The 21,208-nt window shown below is 34.9% G+C and overlaps 1 protein-coding gene across 2 annotated transcripts in view; it reads left to right on the top strand.

Annotated features, from left to right (window-relative positions):
• Positions 1-1,131: 1,131 nt before the first annotated feature.
• grid2 (glutamate receptor, ionotropic, delta 2) overlaps positions 1,132-21,208 on the top strand; it is a 2,157,968-nt gene continuing 2,137,891 nt past the window's right edge. Inside the window, exon 1 of one of the 2 annotated variants that reach the window (XM_039751125.1) lies at positions 1,132-2,303. In XM_039751125.1, the coding sequence (XP_039607059.1) occupies positions 2,216-2,303 (88 nt within the window). In that variant the 5' untranslated portion in view covers positions 1,132-2,215. The remainder of the gene's footprint in view (positions 2,304-21,208) is intronic. The other variant, XM_039751126.1, reaches the window with a different exon arrangement.

The raw sequence follows: 21,208 nt of genomic DNA, 5'->3' as shown, positions 1-21,208 counted from the left end.
AGTTAATGTTTTCCTTGGATTCCAACAAAATTTGCCCTCAGAAAATGTATTTTTCCAGAAATATTAAAACCGGCTACAATAAATTAAAGAAATCTGAAATCCAAAGTTGGAAAGAGTATATATTAAATTCATGGATTATAAACTTTACCTGAAATTACTTGAAATTGTGCCTAATTGCACAACTCTATGCTGCTCTTTATTTAGTAAGCACTATTTTACATTTTCTTCCATTAAGTATATATTTGCAAATTACAGTGCTTGTACCTCAAATCTTGTCACATTCAAACAGGAAAGAAATAAGTTGCCGTTCTTTTAAAATTATTTTATTATTTTATTTCCTGCAGGCAAGTCTTACTGTCAGCTGAGTGCAATTCGCTGACCTTTATTATTAACCAAATAATTCCCCGTGCATACAAAATCTAAGCCATCAATGTCAAACCCCAGCCGAGGAAGAAAGCAAAGAGTTGAGGTTTTCATTTTAAACAATTCTTACAATTAACCTAATTGATTAAATGGATTGCTCAATGCAAAAGGACGATGCGTTTATTTCTTCAGCGTGCTTGAAATATGATATAAAAGCTTAATTTGATAAAGGACGAATTGATGCTTTTTCAAATTAATTAAACAATTATCTTAAGTAATTGTGAGTTTGGAGGAGTTTGACAGCGCTCGTTACATAATTCTTCGCATGATTTAAATCCGGAACAGTGTGTGCATTTCAAACACGTTTAAAATAAAACTTCGGTTAGTGTAGCCTTGTTCGGTAAACTCCGGCGTGTTTTAATTATTGTGCAGTAATGGTGACAATTCAATTAAAGCGATTATAAATAGATATCTCTTGAAGATACATCATCTGAAACGGCATTGTGCTCTGAAATGTTCTACTTGCTGCAGTGTTATCAGTCACATCAAGCAGGTCAGATATTGCATTACATTGTCCTTTAAAGTCACAAATATTACACTAAAAATGTCACACGTATGCCCAGGCTGCCCTACAGGCAATATTGAAAAAATAATGGTGTGTGTAATTTCCACTAATATCGCCAAAGCACCAGTGCCAAGCCGGCCGCCAAGATCATTACTATTAATTTCCGTTTGAGAACCATGCGACTCATGAATATTGTATCAAGCACTTCAGCTGTAAGGAACATCTGGTGACAGACGACTCAGTGATTCCTGGGTCTTCCAAATGAAGAGTAAAACGGCCATCGACCATTTCAAACTATCATGTCTTGGCTTTTTAATTCTGAATGATAAGTCTTCGACTATGCTTAATCCCGTTATATTTTTCGACACCTATAACAGCATCCTTTGATCCTCTCGTTTTTAAGCCGTGATGAGTGTACTGCGGATGGAGGAGGGCGCTTTTCGGGAGGAGCTCGACTACGCTTTCCTTGCTCAGACTATTTCTCTCTCTCTCTCTCTTGGCCCCCACCTCCTTCCCTCCACCCCCTCTCTCTCTCCCCCTCTCTTTTTTCTTATTGGTGATCCATTTCCAGGCAACGTGCTACTGGGTGCTGATGCTGCCGATCGTTGCTGCTCTCTTTGCGCTGCTGTCCTGCATCTCGACTACAAGCTCCTCAACACCATCCTGCTTTAATTCTTCAAGTAGCTGTCTGGTGGCATTTGCTCGATTATATGTACCTTCTCCAACAGTTGTTTAACGTGTATAACTGTCGGGATTTTGATTTACAAATCTTTCTCACGTTTAAAGCAAGCCTAAAAGCAAGGCTATGTCATTTTCTACATTTCCGTAAATTTGTGAACAGGGAAGTTTGCTTAATTCTTTTGGAATTTTAGGTCGATTGCGGAGAATGTGTTATGTGTCTATGATACTGCCATTCAATTATACACACTAGAGCTGTGCTCGCTTTTGAAGAATCCGACCAAAGGAAATATCCGACTTTGCAGTGCTTCTGTTCATCTCTCGCCGTGTCTGTCGTGGATTTTCTTTTTAGCGCCCAATATTTGAGGAATATATAACCAAGTTCAACATGTTTTGATTACTGATTGCGATTGTGAGACGGAAGCCAAGTGGATTCAATACGGCTATTTCTTTATGCAAAAGCGCCAAAAAGTGACGCGATCTCTGCAAAGAAGACAAAACGCCCCTTTTCTGGAGTCTTTATACCTTTGCCAGCTATTCACGAGGCAACCAGGAGTTAAAAGTATTTTGTGCGTGTCGTTCCGCCTTCGATTTTAAAAGGAAACGGAGATGGAAGTTTTCTCGGTAATGTTGGTTTTGCCCCTATTCTGGACTCTAACCTGGGACTCGGTGGTTTCGGATTCTATTATTCATATAGGTAAGTTTTGCATCACTTTGTAGTGCAGCAAATAGATGCGCTGCGTGGTGCTTTGATTTTCCTTCATGCAGTCAGTCAGGTAGCTGTAAATGATGTCGCCGATTGCCGCCGTCAGTTTCTAGCTCCTTTATCTCCATGCCCGGCGAGCTTGATCTGTGTAACATTTGCTGTTGCTGCTCGTGTTATTGTCTTCTGCAACTCTGTTCCTGCACTCCTGTGGCAAATGCGTTTAAGTAGTGAGCCTCCTAAATCATTCTCCTTGCTTACATTACGCTGTTGAGGTTTTGGAGCGGAAGAGCGGCCCGGGAAGTGCGCTGCAGGAAAACAGGTGGTTTAAGCGCTCGGTAACCGCTCCCGCTGTTTTTTCTTAGATTTTAATATTTAGGCTTTGAGGTGGAGGAGGATGACAAGGAGGACGAGGAGGTGCTCGTGCTGTAGTAGGAATCGAACCCACTGAAAACTGCTCATGCAAAATATATCGTCAAATTGTTACATTTGGACTCGTTTTGATCGCCGGTAATCAGTGGCGTAACTTTTATTTATTTGCATGGCCTTTATACGGCAGAACGAGCAGTGAATACAAGAAATGCACTCTTATCCCAAAATTTAGTTACTATATTTTGAGGTACTTTTACCTTTTAATGGTACGTTTGTCATAAGTAAGTTTCGGAAAAGATACCCTGAATGTTTTTTTTTAAATAACATTGTAGCCGCATCCAGTACGCACTTAAAACGACTTATAACCAAGAAGAGAAGTGGTTCAGTTTCATGTACTGAAAACACACTGGCATCTAAAGGCTGTGGTCATGCAAATTGTCAGTTATGTGTTACGTAAAGAACCTATTAGAACACATTTCACTAATAGCGCATTACACTAGTCGCTGGTGTGCATTTTTAACGTTACATTTTTGGAGGATGCTTTTAACCGCAAATACCATTAAGAGCACCCTTCTTGGTCGCATTGGGAGTACATAGTGTATTCTAATTCTAACCTACTAACACGATGACTCGTAATAATAAATCCCTTTTTATTACAACACCCATGAATTAATGGAGGACATACTGGGCCTGTGACGCGTATCAAGAGCATCATCTGCTTAAAAGTTGACAGGTGTCAGCTTTCTTACAATTTCATTTCAAACCAAACTAACAGCCGTTATCTGTCGAACTTCACACATGTTGCGAAGGAAAAAAACAAACGCACAGATGCCACTGCAGGTAGAAATAGTATTCCCAGGTGACAGCGCAGTAGATTCCTTTAACTTTCCCAGGTGACAACTTAAGAAACAGACTTGCATCTTCCTTTTTATAAACATTGTCATGCTAACAAGCCACGGCTATGCGCCACTTGTGTCTGTTGAAAATCTGTTGTTCGTTGAAAATCCAAGGTTTTTTTTCGTCGTGTAAATGTGGCCATCGGCATTTTGTTTATGTTCTATCGGTGTTTCGAGTAATGCTATTGTATACAATCATTCAAGAAAGAAGGCACAATCGAGAACGCAATATAAAAATACCAGTTATTGGACGTGCCAAAGTGAGTTCTCTAGCGGGGAATCTATTGCCTTCTGTTGCTTGTTCATCTTGCCTGCCAAAGCTCAGAGCAAGCCTGATCTCCGACAAGTAGTAGACAAGCCGAATTCATTGTCCAAAGGAGGAGCCATTAGCCCGCTGATCACAGAGCTGCTGGATTGCGTGGCAGGTGCAGCAAGAGAGTCGTGGCGGTACTTGCCTAAGAAACTACATTCCCAAAAGATGAGTTATCCGACAAACGCAAGGATATTTCATCAAAGGAAAGCGGCACTCGATTAAGTAGTAGAACATCATAGCGATTATGCACTTCGAGCGCGTCAAGGGCTACACGCTGCAGACTGTATGTGTGAGAAACAGATGAGCAACACGAACACTAACATTTCATAAATCGCCACACGTTAGCACCATTCATCTGTACTGACAATGCCAGCTCTGTTGATCCTAGAGGTCAAGCAAACTAAAATATGTGGCAGTTGTGAATCTCCTTTACCCCATACACAGTATTTGCTGATAATCGTACTGCGATCTAAACCCTACTGTTTTCACAAAGTAATGTGTAGAAGATTTTCACAGCAAGCATGACTAAGGCAATCGACACTGGTGGCATGACAAGCTTTCTACTTCTTAGTGGGATTTCGTTATATGGCAGTGTAACTGCGTTGGTTGTTAAAAACTGACAAGTTTGCTGTGGGCTGGCATTAATTTAACACTCTTGTGCACCGTTATGTTTATTAATGTTACAGCAAACGGTACTTGCAAACATCAGTTTGGGTTTTTATAATTTAGTGTTTAATTATATCTAAATGAAAGTGTTTGTCTTGTTTTGTTAATATCTCCAGTTAAGCGCTGAAAATGTATTTTAAAATATAATAAAGTGTTACTAATTGTATATATCATGGGGAAGGAACATTCTTCCCATTTATACATAGAAGAATGCATATAAGCTTCGCTATTGTATTTGCATTTCCACGTTTATATTATACTAAAATTTATTAAGATTTCAAAAGCCTTGATCTCACAAAAACTGCATTAACAATACCGGTCCAATACATTTTTTCCCCGGATGATGTGTTGCACTGGTGGTGGAACAGATTATTTTGGAAGAAAACTAAACCATGTTAAATTTCAAACATAAATAGATTGCCCAATTGTAATCTTTTGAACCCCCAAAATAAAAAATAGGTTATGTGACATATCAGGATGTGTACAATTCTTCATAATGCTTTTCCCCAGAGCATGAGAATTGATTGAGTAATTTCATCAGACTCACATTACTTGATTGCTTAGAAGTTTCCTAATGATCTGTATGCTAAAGGGAGAGCCCTTACACTGTGAGCGGAATGCCAATGACAGTGTTTTATGAGGCTATTCAAAAAGTCACTCTGATTTATGTAGCTGGAAAGCTCTAAAGTCTTCAGGATTAGCCACGCTGCCTGCTATTTTCTTCATATATCAATTCCTCCCACACCATTTGCTCTACATAAGAGAACAGAAATTAAAAAAAAAATGTTATGCATGTTATGGAAACTAAATACTAACAAAAATACACTAAATGGTAAGTAATTTGAATCTAGGCTGTAAAAGATTGAGATGTGATCATGCAATTGTTTTGTCAGATATTTTCACAATTGCTATTTCTCTTTTTCATTCTCGTGTATGAAAATTGATTAAAGGAACATCTAAGCAAAGAAGTGAACATTAAAACACAGTATAAAGATAGCAACAGTGTGCAGTACTTCATAATCCACATTCAGTGTATATAGCTTTACATGTACTTCTATAGTAATTAGAACAATTTGGATTTTTTGTAATAATTGTAATAGTTAAGAGGAATACCTAACAGTACACAGTTACGGTTTAATTTGATAAAGTTCAAGAAATAGCTATCATCCTATTCCTAGCTTATAAAATCATATTTAGCTTCACTTCATCTTTTAAAGTTTGATCACACAATAAAGACAATGCAAAGTAGATGTAAATACTGTATGCTGTATCAGTGAGAATGAGTTTTCCTGATCAATATCAACATTTTCTACTACATTACCAGTGTTTTTAAGACATTAGATTTTTACAGAAAACAACCTAAAAAAGGAATGAAGAAATTGCAGGAAAACAAGTGGGTGCCTCCAAAGACAGCAAGAAGAGTGCCATCTGTACATTGGACTCTCTCCACTTACAGATAGAAAGAGAAGGTGTGGGGGATGGAGGATGCTGTCATGGAAGAGTACTAATAACTGTGCCTGTCTGTCTCAAGGTCTGTGTCAGATAAAATAAATAACAGGGATCTCAATTGTGAATTAAAGAACTCAATGGCAGATGAAAACTTGATGTATTTTTTATCTTCTTTAATTAGAAGAAGCAACATTTGTTAATTTCTGTAAAATAGTCTGATATATTATTGTTTCGTAAGTGCAAAGTTAATATTAACACATGTTATTTTGTTGATAATTTTTTATCTTAAGTAAATGAAGATGGCTTTTATTGATTAAATTAGCAAAGACTATGGTGGAAAAACAACATCTTATGTGAATTGGTTTGGAACTTTAAAGCAGATTATTAAATGGTGTAGTGCAGATACATTAATCATAATTTGTGTAATCATTCTGCCATAATTCAGAAGTCAAAACGTTTTCTGAGATCAAACCACTCAGATTTGAACATGACCCAGATTCAAAAGATTTAGACTAGTGCTGATTCAAAACATTCAGTTAATGAAGCTGGACTTCACCTCAGTTCTTGATTTTTGAGCAGTTTGTTGTTTGGTAAAGCTGCTGTTTTGGTGTATCTACAGGAAAGCACTTATTTTATGTAATGTCTGATAACAAATATATATTCTTCTTCTTCTTCTCCCACTTCTATGTAGAATTGATATTTCGTATGTTTTGGCATAAATACATATAAAGCTATAAAACAAAACCTTTTACAAAATATTTTGTTGGTACTATAATTTCACAAACATGTCTAATTTGCTAATGTTAATTTATTTCCTACAATTTCCAATTATGAAGACAATATGCGGAGTAATGGACCAGGTAATTGTAAACACAGCACAAATGACAGACACTTTGCAACATAGTGTGGACATGTTTTCACAGGTACCATATTAGCCTACTGGGCTAGCTAGACTTCTCTCTCTCTTACTCTGTCTCTCTCTCTGTCACTTGTGATTCTTCTCAACCCCCAAGTCTTTTACTATTGCCTTCTTCACCTTACATTTCTTCCTCTCTTCCAGAATGTCATTACCCATCCTGACACCAAGCCTGATTAATTTTGGTAAGGGTAACAATGTAGCTCTCCCAGGGATATCACATACAAATCCCCTATACAGTATGTCACTTCTAGGGTCAGGGCCACCCTTTTGTATAACTAACACCATCAGCCTACAGAGAGATCCAAGGTAGTCCAAACTGTTCAAGTTTATTTTTATATACACATAATACAATGAATTCTTACTTACATACTGTATATCCTCAGATTAGTTATAGAGAAGCAATACCAACAAATATGCACACACTCACATACATATGGATGTGTTCAGTATACGACAACACATACAATATTTGTTGTTCAGTAACCTTATATGGAAGAACAGGCAGTCAGGAATATTCTGTGTAAGATGTCCCTGTTTAATATGTTTCTCAAAGCACTTCATCATAACTTGAATGAGTGCCATGGTCTGTAGTCATTTAGACGGTCCATTTTTTATTTAGACAGTGATAATTATTGTTTTGTTGAAGCATGTGGAAATTACAGAGTATTTCAGCAAAATATTTGAGATATAACTGAAGACATCAGCAAATGAACTGGATTTTAAAATGCTATCTGAAATTCCTTCTGGGCCAAATGACTTGTGAACTTTAACTCATTTAAAACTCCTGTTTTCATCATGCACATAAAAAAAAAGAATTATGCTTATTGTTTAATAATGTTGGACTCCAGCTGTAGAACGACCATGTTGACCTTGCCATCAACTAGACTAACATCAGAGTGCTGTGCTGTGCGCGTTTAAGCTACACATAAGCCATTGTGAATGTGTTGTACTGTGTTAACTTCTGTCTGTTACAGTTACCACATAATTTTCAGATTATCTTTACTTTATGATTAACCCTTTTACTTAATCTTCCATGCTTCTCTCACAGGATCATTGTTATGATATAATGATTTGAGATGTAGTCTGGTCTCTAGTTTGCTGCACCATAACTAGCATATCATACATTTTCAAGTGCATGATGCAGACTGTAATAAAAGCTGTACAATTCATCTCAGATGCTACAATGCTACTTTTTGCAGTGTGGATGTGTCAGTACTAAATGTAGCCCCATTTAACCAATTTCTATAACCTTATTTCTGATTCAGCTTGCAAATTTTCTTTGTCTCCTAATGAGAACAGCATCCATTGAACTCTGGTCACACTTATTCAGATTCATTCATCTTAAAATGAAAAGATATTAGAAATTGTGAACAAAAACTCAATTCAATGTCAGATCTTAGGAGGGATAAGCAATCATCTAAATGTTTACAAGCAGTAGAATAACCAGATCTGCAGTTTTTAGGGAGGACTGATTCAGACTACGAAACATACCTGTTGTGTGGCTTCAAGGTAGAGATAATTACAGTGTTGGGGGTATTTTTGTCTGAGTTTGCAGTTTTCATAAGGGTTAAAGCATTTAACAAACATAACCACAAATTCAATCAGTACTACACCAGCAGTAAAAATGCAAGGTTAAAAAGTTTAATGTATTTTAGTATTGGAAATTTATCATATTTCAGATTTACATCTATTATATTTCAACAAAGTGACAACATTACTGATACACTATTTCATCAAACAAGTAATCTCCAAGAAAAATGACAGAAATAAATGTTCAAAATAATAATAAATTAGCAAGTTTTTTAGCACTTAAAAAATGAAAACATCAAGAGGAGTATAAACAGACAAATTCCAAAACTCTCCCAATGTATACACAGCATTATTTTGTTGTTCTGGAATTCAGTCTATTAAAATGTAGTTTTTATTGATTCTACTGGAAATTTGAAAGTAGTTTTAAATGGATGCCATGCTACTCAATAATGTTGCTTTCTGCAAATTTACCTTTTCTTTGTAAGAAATAATTATGCACTCCCACATAGGCCTAAAAGCTTTGAAATTTTTTAAGCCTAATAAGCAATGTAAAGCAAGCATGTTAAATGTACATATATAACGATTCTTTTAGGTGAAAACAACTGATAGTGCTCCAAATGAGAGATCTACAAATGTACCAGTAAATCAGATGCAAGCATTTTATTCTCAAGAGCTGCTTTATCCTTTTGGAGCTTAATGAGATTAAGTTCACAGTTTAAATGGGCCATATACATTTTTCACCTGCTATAGTAAATTACCTTCGTTTTTCATTCAAACCACACAATTTAGAAAGTATTGTTTTTTTGTTTTTGCAAATGATATCCTTAACTGAAAAACTTCTATATTTCTTTAATTTAAGATCAGTACATTTTGTTTATTACTAGGTGAATTTTTAACATTGGGTACAAGGACTAAAAATGAATTTATAAACTATTAGTGAAAAATACCAATTAACCATTAATGAAAGTAACACATGTCTAAGGCCCACTCTCGGATAGGACAAGTAGGTAATGAACTTAATAGCACACCTTTGATCTGCAGGATGAAATTCACTTGTTAACAGACAGAACATGGAACGTACAAAAAGAAAAGACAATAGTTTGAACAAGATTAATTGTGTAAGAGGTATACCGCAACTTAACAACTTGTTTCTACCCTGGTCTAAAAGATAACCAGTTATGCTTAGCTTGCTTTTTGTTACTAGTGACAGACTTGGAGGCGTTTTTATTTAAATGTCTAAAAAGTAATCAGCATGTTTATTCTTCTTTAGTGGTTACTTTGTTATGGGCTTTTCTTTACCATTTTTCAGTTTCCATCAAAGTTCAAGCATGAAATCTATTATAAAAAACAACTCTCTCTCTCTGTCTTTCATTCCATCTAAGCTCTCTTATTAAAAGAACTGTCACGCTTAGTCTTACTGTATGTGTAATTTGCTTTTGCGCACACATTTAGATATAAAACATTATACTGTACTAACCTTTTATGTGTTCAGTACACATGCACACCACATTAATTGCTATTTTGGTTATTGTTATAGAACATCATGCAACTCCACTAAAATCTATCCTTCATAATTGAAGGAAGCTTAGGTTATTTAACTTTATTATGTAGGTTAGAACATGTCTTCTCTTCAAGGAAATTTGATCAATATTAATTGTAACAACAGGGGTGCTGTACTGGTCTTGGCAATATTTATTTTTATAAATGCTTCTTACAGAAAACTAGCACTTTTTTAAAACCTTTATCAGTTTTTAGTTTAGTTTCATTTTAGTTTAGTTTTTAAGAATCGTATATTTGTACAATTTGCTTTCTTGCTTCTTGCTTTAATTTATCACTGTTTCCAGTTTTATTGTTTTACAATTCTGCTATAACATAAAATGCTACTGTGTTTTTGTGTGTCCAGTCCCTCTGAGCAATCTGATTAATCAGTTTAGCTTTTGTCTGATTCGTTAGTTTAGCTTTGGTTGGTTAGTGGTAGAGATGATGACACAATATGCTAGGGGAGTGAAGCTCAGTTCCTGATTGTGACAATTTTCTTTTTTTTTTTTTTACAAAAAAAGACTTAAAAATTGAGCATTTCAATGGCAACAAACTGAATAATGTACTTAGTGATTTGATTCACTAGATGCAAATTAGGCGCAACCCGAATCTCCTTCAAAGACAAGAAGCATTTGCAGGAACACATATGTTTTTATAGTGGGTAATGGGGGCCCATCTACCACTTGTGGTAGTCAAGAAATGAACAACAGGTGAACAGGGCACCTCAAAATGACAGAGTCTGAGAAGCAGGAATTGCAGAAGATGAAGAGCTGGGTAACAGAGGGTGAGACACATGATGAACACCGAGGGTACATGTAGGACAAAATATATTCAATATATTTAAATGTACTCTATTAATTGTATTCAACAGGTAACCTAGCTAGTTAATTATAAATATGTAATGAAAATAATCTTGTTGTACTCTATTTAAAGCAAATCTTATATTTAACTATCTGCTGCTATATACCATCTACTATATTTATTCATTAACTGAATCTGCTCAAGCCGATTTTATAGTCATGGGGAATCACAGCCATCCCTCACAGTATTAGGTGTAAGACAGTAGGTGGAATTTCATTGCATTACAAACTTAGACATACACCAGCGATGTGCCATTTGGCTAAACTCTGTAGAAACAGAACTTGGCCAGAATTCAAATCCAGTTTCCTTGATCTGTGACATACTGTAGACACAATCCGCCGAGTCACAGTTTTGTGACAACATGAATAACTACCCATTTAGCTGGTTGTTTTGTTGTGTTACTTTCCAGGTAACACCATATATTCATTAATGGTCAATTGTTACTGAGATTATCAAACACAAATTAATTTTAATGATGTCCTACACAGCTTTATGTTCGATAAAATATAACTTTTTTTTTAGTTTTCTTGTCTTTATAGCCTTACATTTGTATTGTTGTCTGCATATTGATTTGGCAATTATGGATGTGGTGAGAGAGGACATGCAGGTGATGGGTGTAACAGAACAAGATGCAGAGGACAGAAAGATATGAAAGAAGATGATCCGCCGTGGCAACCCCTAACGGGAGGAGCCGAATGGAGAAGAAGAAGATAGCCTTAAGTTTAAATAAATTGATTGAATAACAATAAAATTTTGTGAATTTCCCTTTGGGATTAATAAAGTATCTATCTATCTATCTATCTATCTATCTATCTATCTATCTATCTATCTATCTATCTATCTAAAAAACAGTTTTAGACTCCTAAATTACCCCCTATTACAGTATTTCTTTGCAGATGTAATCATCTTATTTACTGTCTTATGTATGCAATAGTAAGAAAGGATAGTGGGGGAAAGGTACAAATTGTTTTAGTAGAATGTGCAAGGCAAGAGTCAATTTAGGATGTGAAGCCAGTTCATCTCAGGAATGTATAACCTCTGACTAGCCAAACAGCTGGGCACCTTTTATTTTATGGCATAAAGGGAGGAAGTCAGATGGACAAAGACTGAATTTTGGAACAAAAAATGAATCTCAATGTGAAACTGAGTTTGACTGGTGCAGTATAGTAATGTCACTACCCATAACACCAGATTTTCCTTGAACCAATATAGGACACTGCTGGTTAGTGCCACTTAGCAGGGGATTGTTGCTAGTATGGTTTTCAGATGAAGGATTACAGCATCAGTGGTTGGTATATACTGTAATAATTCACCTCACATGGGGCAGCATGATGGCATAGTGCTGCCACATAATAAATGTTTGTATCCAGGGTGTCCCCTGTGTGGAGTTTCCTCGTTCCCTCCATGTCCATGTGGGTGTTCTCCAGGAGCTCTGGTTTTGCTCCCACAGTCCAAACACATATACAGTAGGTTACATGAATGGTCTTTTCCACATTGGTCCTAGAAAGTGTGTGTGTGCTCAGCCTGTGGTAAACTAGTGTCCTGTCCAGGTGGTATTACTGCCCTTTGATTACTATGATAGGCTACAACTGCCCTGCAACCCTTTCATTTTCCTTTAAGCCGGTTATTAAGATGGATATATTAATTTGTCTAATTGCAATTTTTTAGAATATTTTATAATTATGTCCCAAAATGCTGGTATTAAAACATAGATACAGTATAGGATGAGATCAGGCCGTATATTTTATGCCATCAGCAAACTGCAGACAACATGTTACATGTGGAACACTCTTGTCATAAAATTGTAAAATCAATCACAAATGTTATTGAAAGAAGCACTATAATTTACAAAATCAAAATTTAAAACATATTTATTAGATGGAGATATCTGGCTAGTTGTGCTCTTTTACAGGACTGAATTTCACATTTCTGTGCAGGGTGCCTACACCTAGCTAGCATTACTTTTGATTAGGATTGAGGTTCACATGACATAAGAATTTTTAGATCATGTGGCTGTTTTGAATGGAAACAATGATCACCTCTCAAATGTCTATCTAGAACTGTGTGCTCAGTATAATTCTTGTGTAAGTTACTTGAATGATGTGTGCAGTGAATTCAAAAAGTTTTCAGATTCCTTCACTTTCTGCACATTTTATGAGATAGTATATTTAATTTTAAATGGATAAATTTGCCATTTCTGTCTATCAATCTACACTATGATAAAGTGAAAATATGTCTTCAGAAAGATCCGAAAATGTTTTTTTTACAAAAAAACAACTTAAATCTCTCATTTACAATAGTAGCTAGACCCTTTTCTGTGGCACTCCAAAATTAGGCCAGGTGCACCCTATTTACTCTGATTATTCTTGAGATATGTCTAGAACTTGATTTGAGTATACATGTGGAAAGATTGAACATTCTTTAAAAAGACACACCTGTGTATATAAGGTCCCACAATTCACAGTGCATGTCAGAAAACTAACTGATCCGTGAAGTCCAAGGAACTCTCTGTAGACCTTTGGAATACAATTGTAATGAGGCTTAGATCAAAACAAGAGTATAAGACCATTTTTAAAGCTTTGAGTGTCCCCAGGAGCACAATGGTCTTAATAAAATGTAAGAGATTTGCAACCTCCGGGACTTTTATTAGTGTTGTTCGTTCAGCCAAACTGAGTAACTGGAGAAGAAGGGCCTTGGTCAAGGAGGTAATAAAGAACTCTGTGGTCATTATTACAGAGCTTCAGAAGTCCTCTGCTGAGATAGAAGAACCTATCAGAAGGATAACTGTCTCAGCAGCACTTCATCAATCAGACATTTATGGCGGAATTGTTAGATGGGAGCCACTCTTTAGTAAAAGGCATATAATAGTCTGCTTGGAGGTGCCAAATTGAATTTAAAGAACTCTGAGGGCATTAGAAAAACTTTTCTGGTCTGATGAGACAAAAATTGATCTTTTTGTGCAGAACACCAAACACTATGTCTGGGTCACGCTACGGGGATGCTTCACAGTGGTAGGGACAGTGAGACAGAACAGTATTGAAGGAAGGGGTGAATGCAACCAAATCACAGAAGTCTGAAGAAAACCAGTGCCAGAGAGCACATGAAATTAAATTCGAGTAGGAGTTAATTTTCCATCCTGACAGTCACCTAAAGCATAAAGTTCACAAAGCATACAGCCAGCCATACAGCTGGGGTGGCTTCAGGACAAGTCTATGATTGTCCTTGAGCGGCCCAGCCAAAGCACAGACTTATTAAACCCTACAGAACATCTGTGAAGAGACCTGAAAGACACCAGTTCACAGATGTTTCCCATCCAATCTAACGTAGCTTGAGAGGATCTACCAGGATCCAGACAAAATTTTTCCCGGACTAAAATAGCTAGTTTCTCTTACTCTTGACCACCTAAACATAAATATGACAATGGAGTTTGATTTTTAGCTTTTGAGATATAAAGAATATAATCTGAGAGGAAAATATTGGTGATATGAAGGATATGAAAATGAAAATGCCATGCATACATACATACTATAGATTTTCTATATATTTTATGTAAATCAATTTCCTGAATTATGTTGAGTTGTACCGGAAAAATAGCAGTTTGTTTTTACTTTATGTAAATTAAAGCACTAACATCCTTCTTGAATATGAATGATTTTTTTAACAAGGGCTAAGGCTGACTACATGTGATATAATGTGAAAAAAGTAATATTTAAAAAAGAAACAACATTTTGAAAATTTATTGACCTTTGTATTTTTAGTTGGTTTTAAAGCTATGTACTGCACTGTAGATTTATTGAAAGGCAGATTCAACTCACCATCATCAGATAAAATGAAAGGCAGATTCAACTCACCATCATCAGATAAAAATAAAAAATAAATCAATTTGTCCAAGATAGGTTTGTCTTCTATTGTATATACTATATTTAATACAACAAAAATACATATAATAAATTAGCAAAAAGTTTCAGGCTTTCTGTTTGTGACTTAATTCATTCAGCTTGCTTCCCTCACAGCAGACTACCACAAGGCAGATTGTTAAAAGAAGAGCAGCACAGAGGTATCCAATGGCAGATAAACAGGATAAAATGGATTGACACTCTTATTAAATTATTTAGAACTTCAGTAGGAGCTACTATCTGTCCCAGAATTTCTGAGCACAAGAGAGGAAACAACACTTTACACACACACACACAAACACGCACACACACACACACACACATGCATGACACTCTCACTCAAAAGAGGCCTTTTACAAATAAATCTAATAATCTGTAATTTGGTGTATGGGAGGAAAACCCAAAGTAAAAATGTCATGTCAACATGGGGAGAATATTGCTACACAAGCACTGGCCAGGTCAAGGATTGAACACCAGACTTTGGAGTTATAAAGCAGCAGCACAAACCACATAATTCATAAGTACAAAGTTATACCACAATAAATACATTTATTTAAGAGCTTCCTCCTAATCTAGTTAAGTTTACAGTAACTTCTATAAGAAGAAAAAAATAAAAATAGTTGCATTGAATAAGCATTTATGTGTAAAGGCTTATCTCCTACCGGGTTTCTTGTTAGACTGTCCATCCGAGGGCACCAAGGACTCGAGGAAGATCTTATCTAGCATAATATTCTGAAATCACTGCCTCACTAATTAATTTGTGGTTTTATTGACCCTCTAGAGATACAGGAAATGGACAATATGTATAGCCAAACATAAAAGTCAATTCCAATTTATTTGAAGCAAAACAATGGCAGTTAAGACCATGTGGAATGGAGATATATTAGTTAGAATCATAGCAGCAGAGAAAGCTGTGAGGGCAATGAATGACAAAGGAACAGGCAGTTTCATTTAAAAATCCTTGAGTCATTCAGTTAAGAAACCTTGGCGCCTCCACAGGTCAGATGAAGGATAGCTCAAACACTGTTTGAAAAGTTTTGTAAACAACTTGATATTTAGAACTAATTGAAAATAAAATGTATTAACTTATTTTCTAAAAAAAAAGCACATGTAATAAATGTCTACTTGAAGCAGTAGTTTCATCTAGCGCATAGGTGACCAAACCTGGACTAGGAAAGCCACAATAATTGCAGACTTTTGTTCCATTTCCTTGTATATTAATAGTCAGTTGTCATGGTGTATGGAACGTGTCCTTTGGATAGTATGCAGCTTGTATCTGTTTCATTATTCTGAGTCAGAAATTTTGCCCGGCTTATATTTCAGTTCCTAAGAACGTCAATAAAAAGAAGTGAAAGGATCCGAATCCTTTAATCCCAAACTTTGTAAAAATACATTTTGTTTAAATAAATAAATAGTCAAAAGAAGCTATTAATAATATATATATATTATACTGTATAAAATATGTAATAAGTAGAAAATCACACCATTTTAGCTGATAAGTTATAATACTTTTTATTTGAGACTTATGGTTAAATGCCTTCTCATTGATTAAAAGAAACAACAAAGTAATACAAGTTCTTGTTAAGCTTGTTAATGAAAATAAAGTAAAAATGTCAAAAAATGAAAGAAATACAATGTCTGCACTAAAAGTTACAGTAGCAGTATTAGTCTTTTTGAATTTCAAACAAAACTAGAACCCTACATTATTTTAAATTTCTAAGACAGTAGATAGAAAGCAAGAGAATTTTGCCAGATAAAACAATGAGTTCAGGTACCAACAAGACTGATATTATATTAAGAAACTGGTTGAAGTAAACGCCTGGAGTCACTGAAGCTGTCCAGGACAAGGATTGCCTACTCCCATTTTAACAGGAACATGCAGCAGTTAAGCTTTTCCATAACTCTTGCATATACTCACATCTTCTGTACTGTGTGGTAAAGAGCACAGGTGAGATTTAATTAATCGTTAAGTAACCCGTATCTTAAGTTTCTTAAAAGAACATACATTTTTACCAGTGCTGGGTTCTGATTTCCTTATCTGATTCAGTCACCTTGGAGAATAAATTAGAGCCAACAACTGTTGTTAGAAGTTTAAATAAAGTTGTATTGCTTTGTTAGAAACTGGTGAAAGCAGAGCAGAATACGCCACAGATGAAGCTTAAAATAAACAAAAGCATATAAAAGTCCTTTTGTTGGCAATGGAGATTTTTCCACATATCTGCATGGCCTTTCTCATGAAGACAAGAAGACAAAGGAACTGATTATTTATACAGTAATTGTTTAGGCAGCAAGAGCTAATTGTTAACAGCTTTTATTAACTACTGAGTCAATAGGAGTAAAAAACAGGAGTAAAATGCCACATCATGCATCAACCTCTTTTTTGTAAAGCATGTGAGCATTTACAATAAATAATTAATGCTTAAAATTTAAAATATTTTTAAAGTAAAAATTTAAAGTAAAATTGCTAAATGAAGATTCAGACAAAAATAGCACATCTGAATTTCATATTATCTATATAGCATGAGTCAGCAGGAATTAGGTGTTATCCAACTGATTAATGTTTTCCATTCCTCACATCAACCTCACATTTATTTTTGTTAGAAGGAGTGGCACTTCTTCACTTTGGTGGTTGTGATGCAAGGGAGGAAGATGTATGTCTTTTTCAACACCACTGTTGTATTCATCTGTTGGCTGATTGAAATAGTCCAAATTTTACTCTGCCTAAGTTACTTCTACCTTTGCACATCACTTCCCACATCGATACACCCACTAAATCCAGCATCTACTACATTGTTATGATTAAAGCCACTTACTCTTGCCTCTCCTTCCTCTTAGTTGTATACACATAGTAAGTACATTCCTCTCTATCCTCTTTAAGCAGCATTCTCTGCAGATATAGTGCTGTGATTGACTGAGCAGTCAGTTACATGAGAACAGCTGGTGTTCAGACTGGTTCTCAGTCTCCATGGAGCTTTCATCTCTAGCGGGTGAATATGGTATAACCCGAAATCAAGCGCATTAATTATTCATTAATCTCACCTAGATTAAATTATGTTCCTCTCAAATTCCCAAAAGGGGCCATTTCGCTTCAGTTCTAGAGAAGCATAAAACCACAATTTTATCTAACATCCCAAAAGACACAGGAAACAAAACTTAATAATTTGTAAACTAGGTTAAAATGGTTTCACAGGGATTTTTGATTTTATGAAGGTGTAGAACAGATATCTTCCTCATCAATCTGCCATGTTTTAAATATGAGTTAGTCTCACATAATCTAGAAGACAACATTTTAAATGACAAAAAAATGTTTTGAAATGAATGCCTCAGCAAAATTGTCTTCAATGTTAATGATTCAAATACATCCTTTGCTTAAAATGATTGTTACCTGAAGGCAAATTGTATCGCCTGGGTTTTGTTCTAAGTTGAAATTTATGGCCAAAACATTTCCCCTTTCCTGTTATTTTTGCTTTACTGCTTAGTTATTTTCAGTTTTTCAAATTGCATGCATATGCTTGAAGGTTGCTGAAAGTATTTTATGTCCATAAGTGCACTGATTTAAATATTAGAAAGTCCAATAAATTTAGTACTGGGTATTTTATGTCTTCTTAGGTAACAGAAAACTATTTTTACAGGCTGTGCAAATTAAATTGTACAACATTTACAGATTTAGTACATATGTTAATCTACAAGCCTTCAGTATGCGAAAGCACAAAGAAGAAGTAAACCATGATGTTCTCTTGAATGCTGTTTTAAATGAGACAAAAATTATGTGACATCATGCTAATAATTACAAAATAGCAAAAATGTATTAGGCACAAAAGGGATCTAATATTTTTAATAACAACTTTTGAATTGGGGAAGCAGTTTTGTTTTGAAAACTAGACAAACTGGGGCCATGCATGAGAAGTAATAAGCAGGAGACAGACCGCCTAGTCAGAAAATGGAAAAATGATGACTGACAGGCACATAGGACTTTATAGTACCATAATTCAAACCGACTCTGCTACATTGTTAATAGGTTGAAGCAGTATAATGAAAAAAATTAAACAGTTCTGCCAGGATAGAGTCTCTGCAGACCCACTGAGAAATAACCAATGCTTAGATTAGAAGCTGTGTTAAGTGTATGGCCAGGTACAGATTCTCTGGATGTTACAGCAGAAGAACCAGTCCATTGGATCCTCAAAATGATGATAGTACCCAGATTCTTCAGCTGTTTCAGTTTTCCAGAAAGTAGCTTTTTGTTAAGACTCACATTAATAATTATTTGGTCATCTTTACAAAGATGTTTGAATGGCATGTCAGAATTTGATAGAAGACATTTTTCACAGGAACAGGAAAAGAGAAATAAAACACCCATCTAGTGGTGGACCCATGGACATTAGTTAATAAAGTAAACAAAACAGAAACCAACACACTATCCTGGGCAACTTCTGTTGAAATGTTTGTGCAAAGTAAACACTTTATCAAAAAATTTGGAGTACTAAAAGTATAAAGAGACCAAGAAGGATGAAAAAGGAGAACAGTGAAGCTGTTTGTGTGATTTGAAGGAATTGGTGGAATGGCTAGTTTTGAAGGTAAAAATTGCAATTCAGCATTGTTGAAGGTAATGGTAGAAAAGAGCAAGCCCTTTGCTGTAGGCATACGGAAAGGTCTTTTCTTTACTATTGTCCACAAAAGACCTGCAATTGTTTTATATTTGAAGTCATACTTTTTACATGTAGTTCCATGAATACCACTAAATAGTGTGATATAATATGAAAAATAGAAAATGACAGAAAGGTACTAATAAAATATTATTGAATAAAACTATAAAATATGAATACACAAAAAGTGTGCTGTAAGTGCAGTATCTGCACAATGACAATTGATAGTCTGCATTTGAAAATCAGAGTAAATCAACAGCTGACCAACCATTAAGTAAATGTGCAATTACATAATGCAGAAGCCTAAGTCAGGGCAGAACTGTGATTTCAGATCTATATTTAATAGCCATTAAACACTCTTATTCCTTAAATGTAATTGCTACACCTTGTTTTTTGTGATAGATTTGCAAGTTTGTTTTAGATTTTCTCAATCACTTTTTATTTTATTTTATTACTTAAAATTGAAGTGGTATTTTACTACTGTTTTATTTTTTATATAATTTACTTTTTCCCGTGACCCTGTAGTTAGGATATAGCGGGTTGGATAATGGATGGATAATTTACTTTTAAATTATCATGCAGTTAAAATATCTTAATTATTCCCATAAATTTCATATGTTAATGTAATGTAAATGACACTAAGATTTATAAATTACTGTATTTAACTGCTTTAATATTATCAGCATTTTAAATGTTTTTCAGAATTGCTTTGATTTACAAAACTGGAATGTTATTTACAAAATTTATAAACATCTATATATATTGAATTTAATTTTATATTACTCTATGTGACATTGTGCAAAAATGAATTTTCCACTAAAATGTTTTTTTTTTTTTCAAAATGTAACAAAATTAACATTTAAATGACTTAATATTGAAACATGAAAGCTTTCAAAATGACCATAACCAGATGGGTAAGTGCTGTGACATTAGTATTTGTTTTCCATGTAGTGACAGGTGCTTATTAGAATTGACATAATCAAATCAATAAAGCAAAGAGCTACCACCTCAAATGTCTTAAAAATATTAAGAATGCTGTGTTAATCATAAATTGCAAAGTAAGTAAAGCAATGTTCTTATTAAGACATCTAAAATTAATTTGGTTTTATATAGCTAGTTTATATTCTGTACAATTTCTACCTACACTAATATTTATTCAAACTATCATCTTGGCAAGAAAGAAACCAAAGAAAGAAGAGCAGGGACAAGCAGCAGCTGAGTCTATATACTAGAATCAGTACATCCTGTATACAGGGTGGTCACAGTGATCTGCAGACACTGGACATGATCTCCAGGGAGCACAGTAAGCTAACAGTCTTGAATACTATGAGTCATGTAGTTCACAAATAGTAACCAGTAGTGATGCAGTCAGGAGAAAATTAAGTGGAACAATCATTATGCTATCTTCACCCGTATTATAAAATATACTGTATCATTTTAAATCTTTTTATCTAAGAATTAAACATAGCAACAAAATGCAACCCAATTAAGTGTAAATAACACAGCAACTACACATATTCCAAAAACACTCCATGAAAATTAGCATTCAACATGTAATAATTAACAAAGACCAATTGTCTCATGGGCTTGGGAACACACTTCTATAATATGAAACAAAAACAGTCTTAAAATAAAATAATATGATGTATAATTTAATTAAAGCTATCTAATAAAGTTAAAAGATGTTTTCCCCCTGCTTATTTATTTAGTGATAAATACACAGAGAAGTGTAAAAGCTATCCTCGATAGTCCTCCTTAATTATGTACATCATGCAGTAAAGGCAACAGAGTGAGAGTTTGCCTGCCAATGTGAAT

The sequence above is a fragment of the Polypterus senegalus genome, chromosome 4 (genome assembly GCF_016835505.1).
Source record: "Polypterus senegalus isolate Bchr_013 chromosome 4, ASM1683550v1, whole genome shotgun sequence".
In the NCBI taxonomy this organism is placed as follows: domain Eukaryota; kingdom Metazoa; phylum Chordata; class Cladistia; order Polypteriformes; family Polypteridae; genus Polypterus; species Polypterus senegalus.
This window is presented reverse-complemented; position numbering and strand designations above follow the sequence as displayed.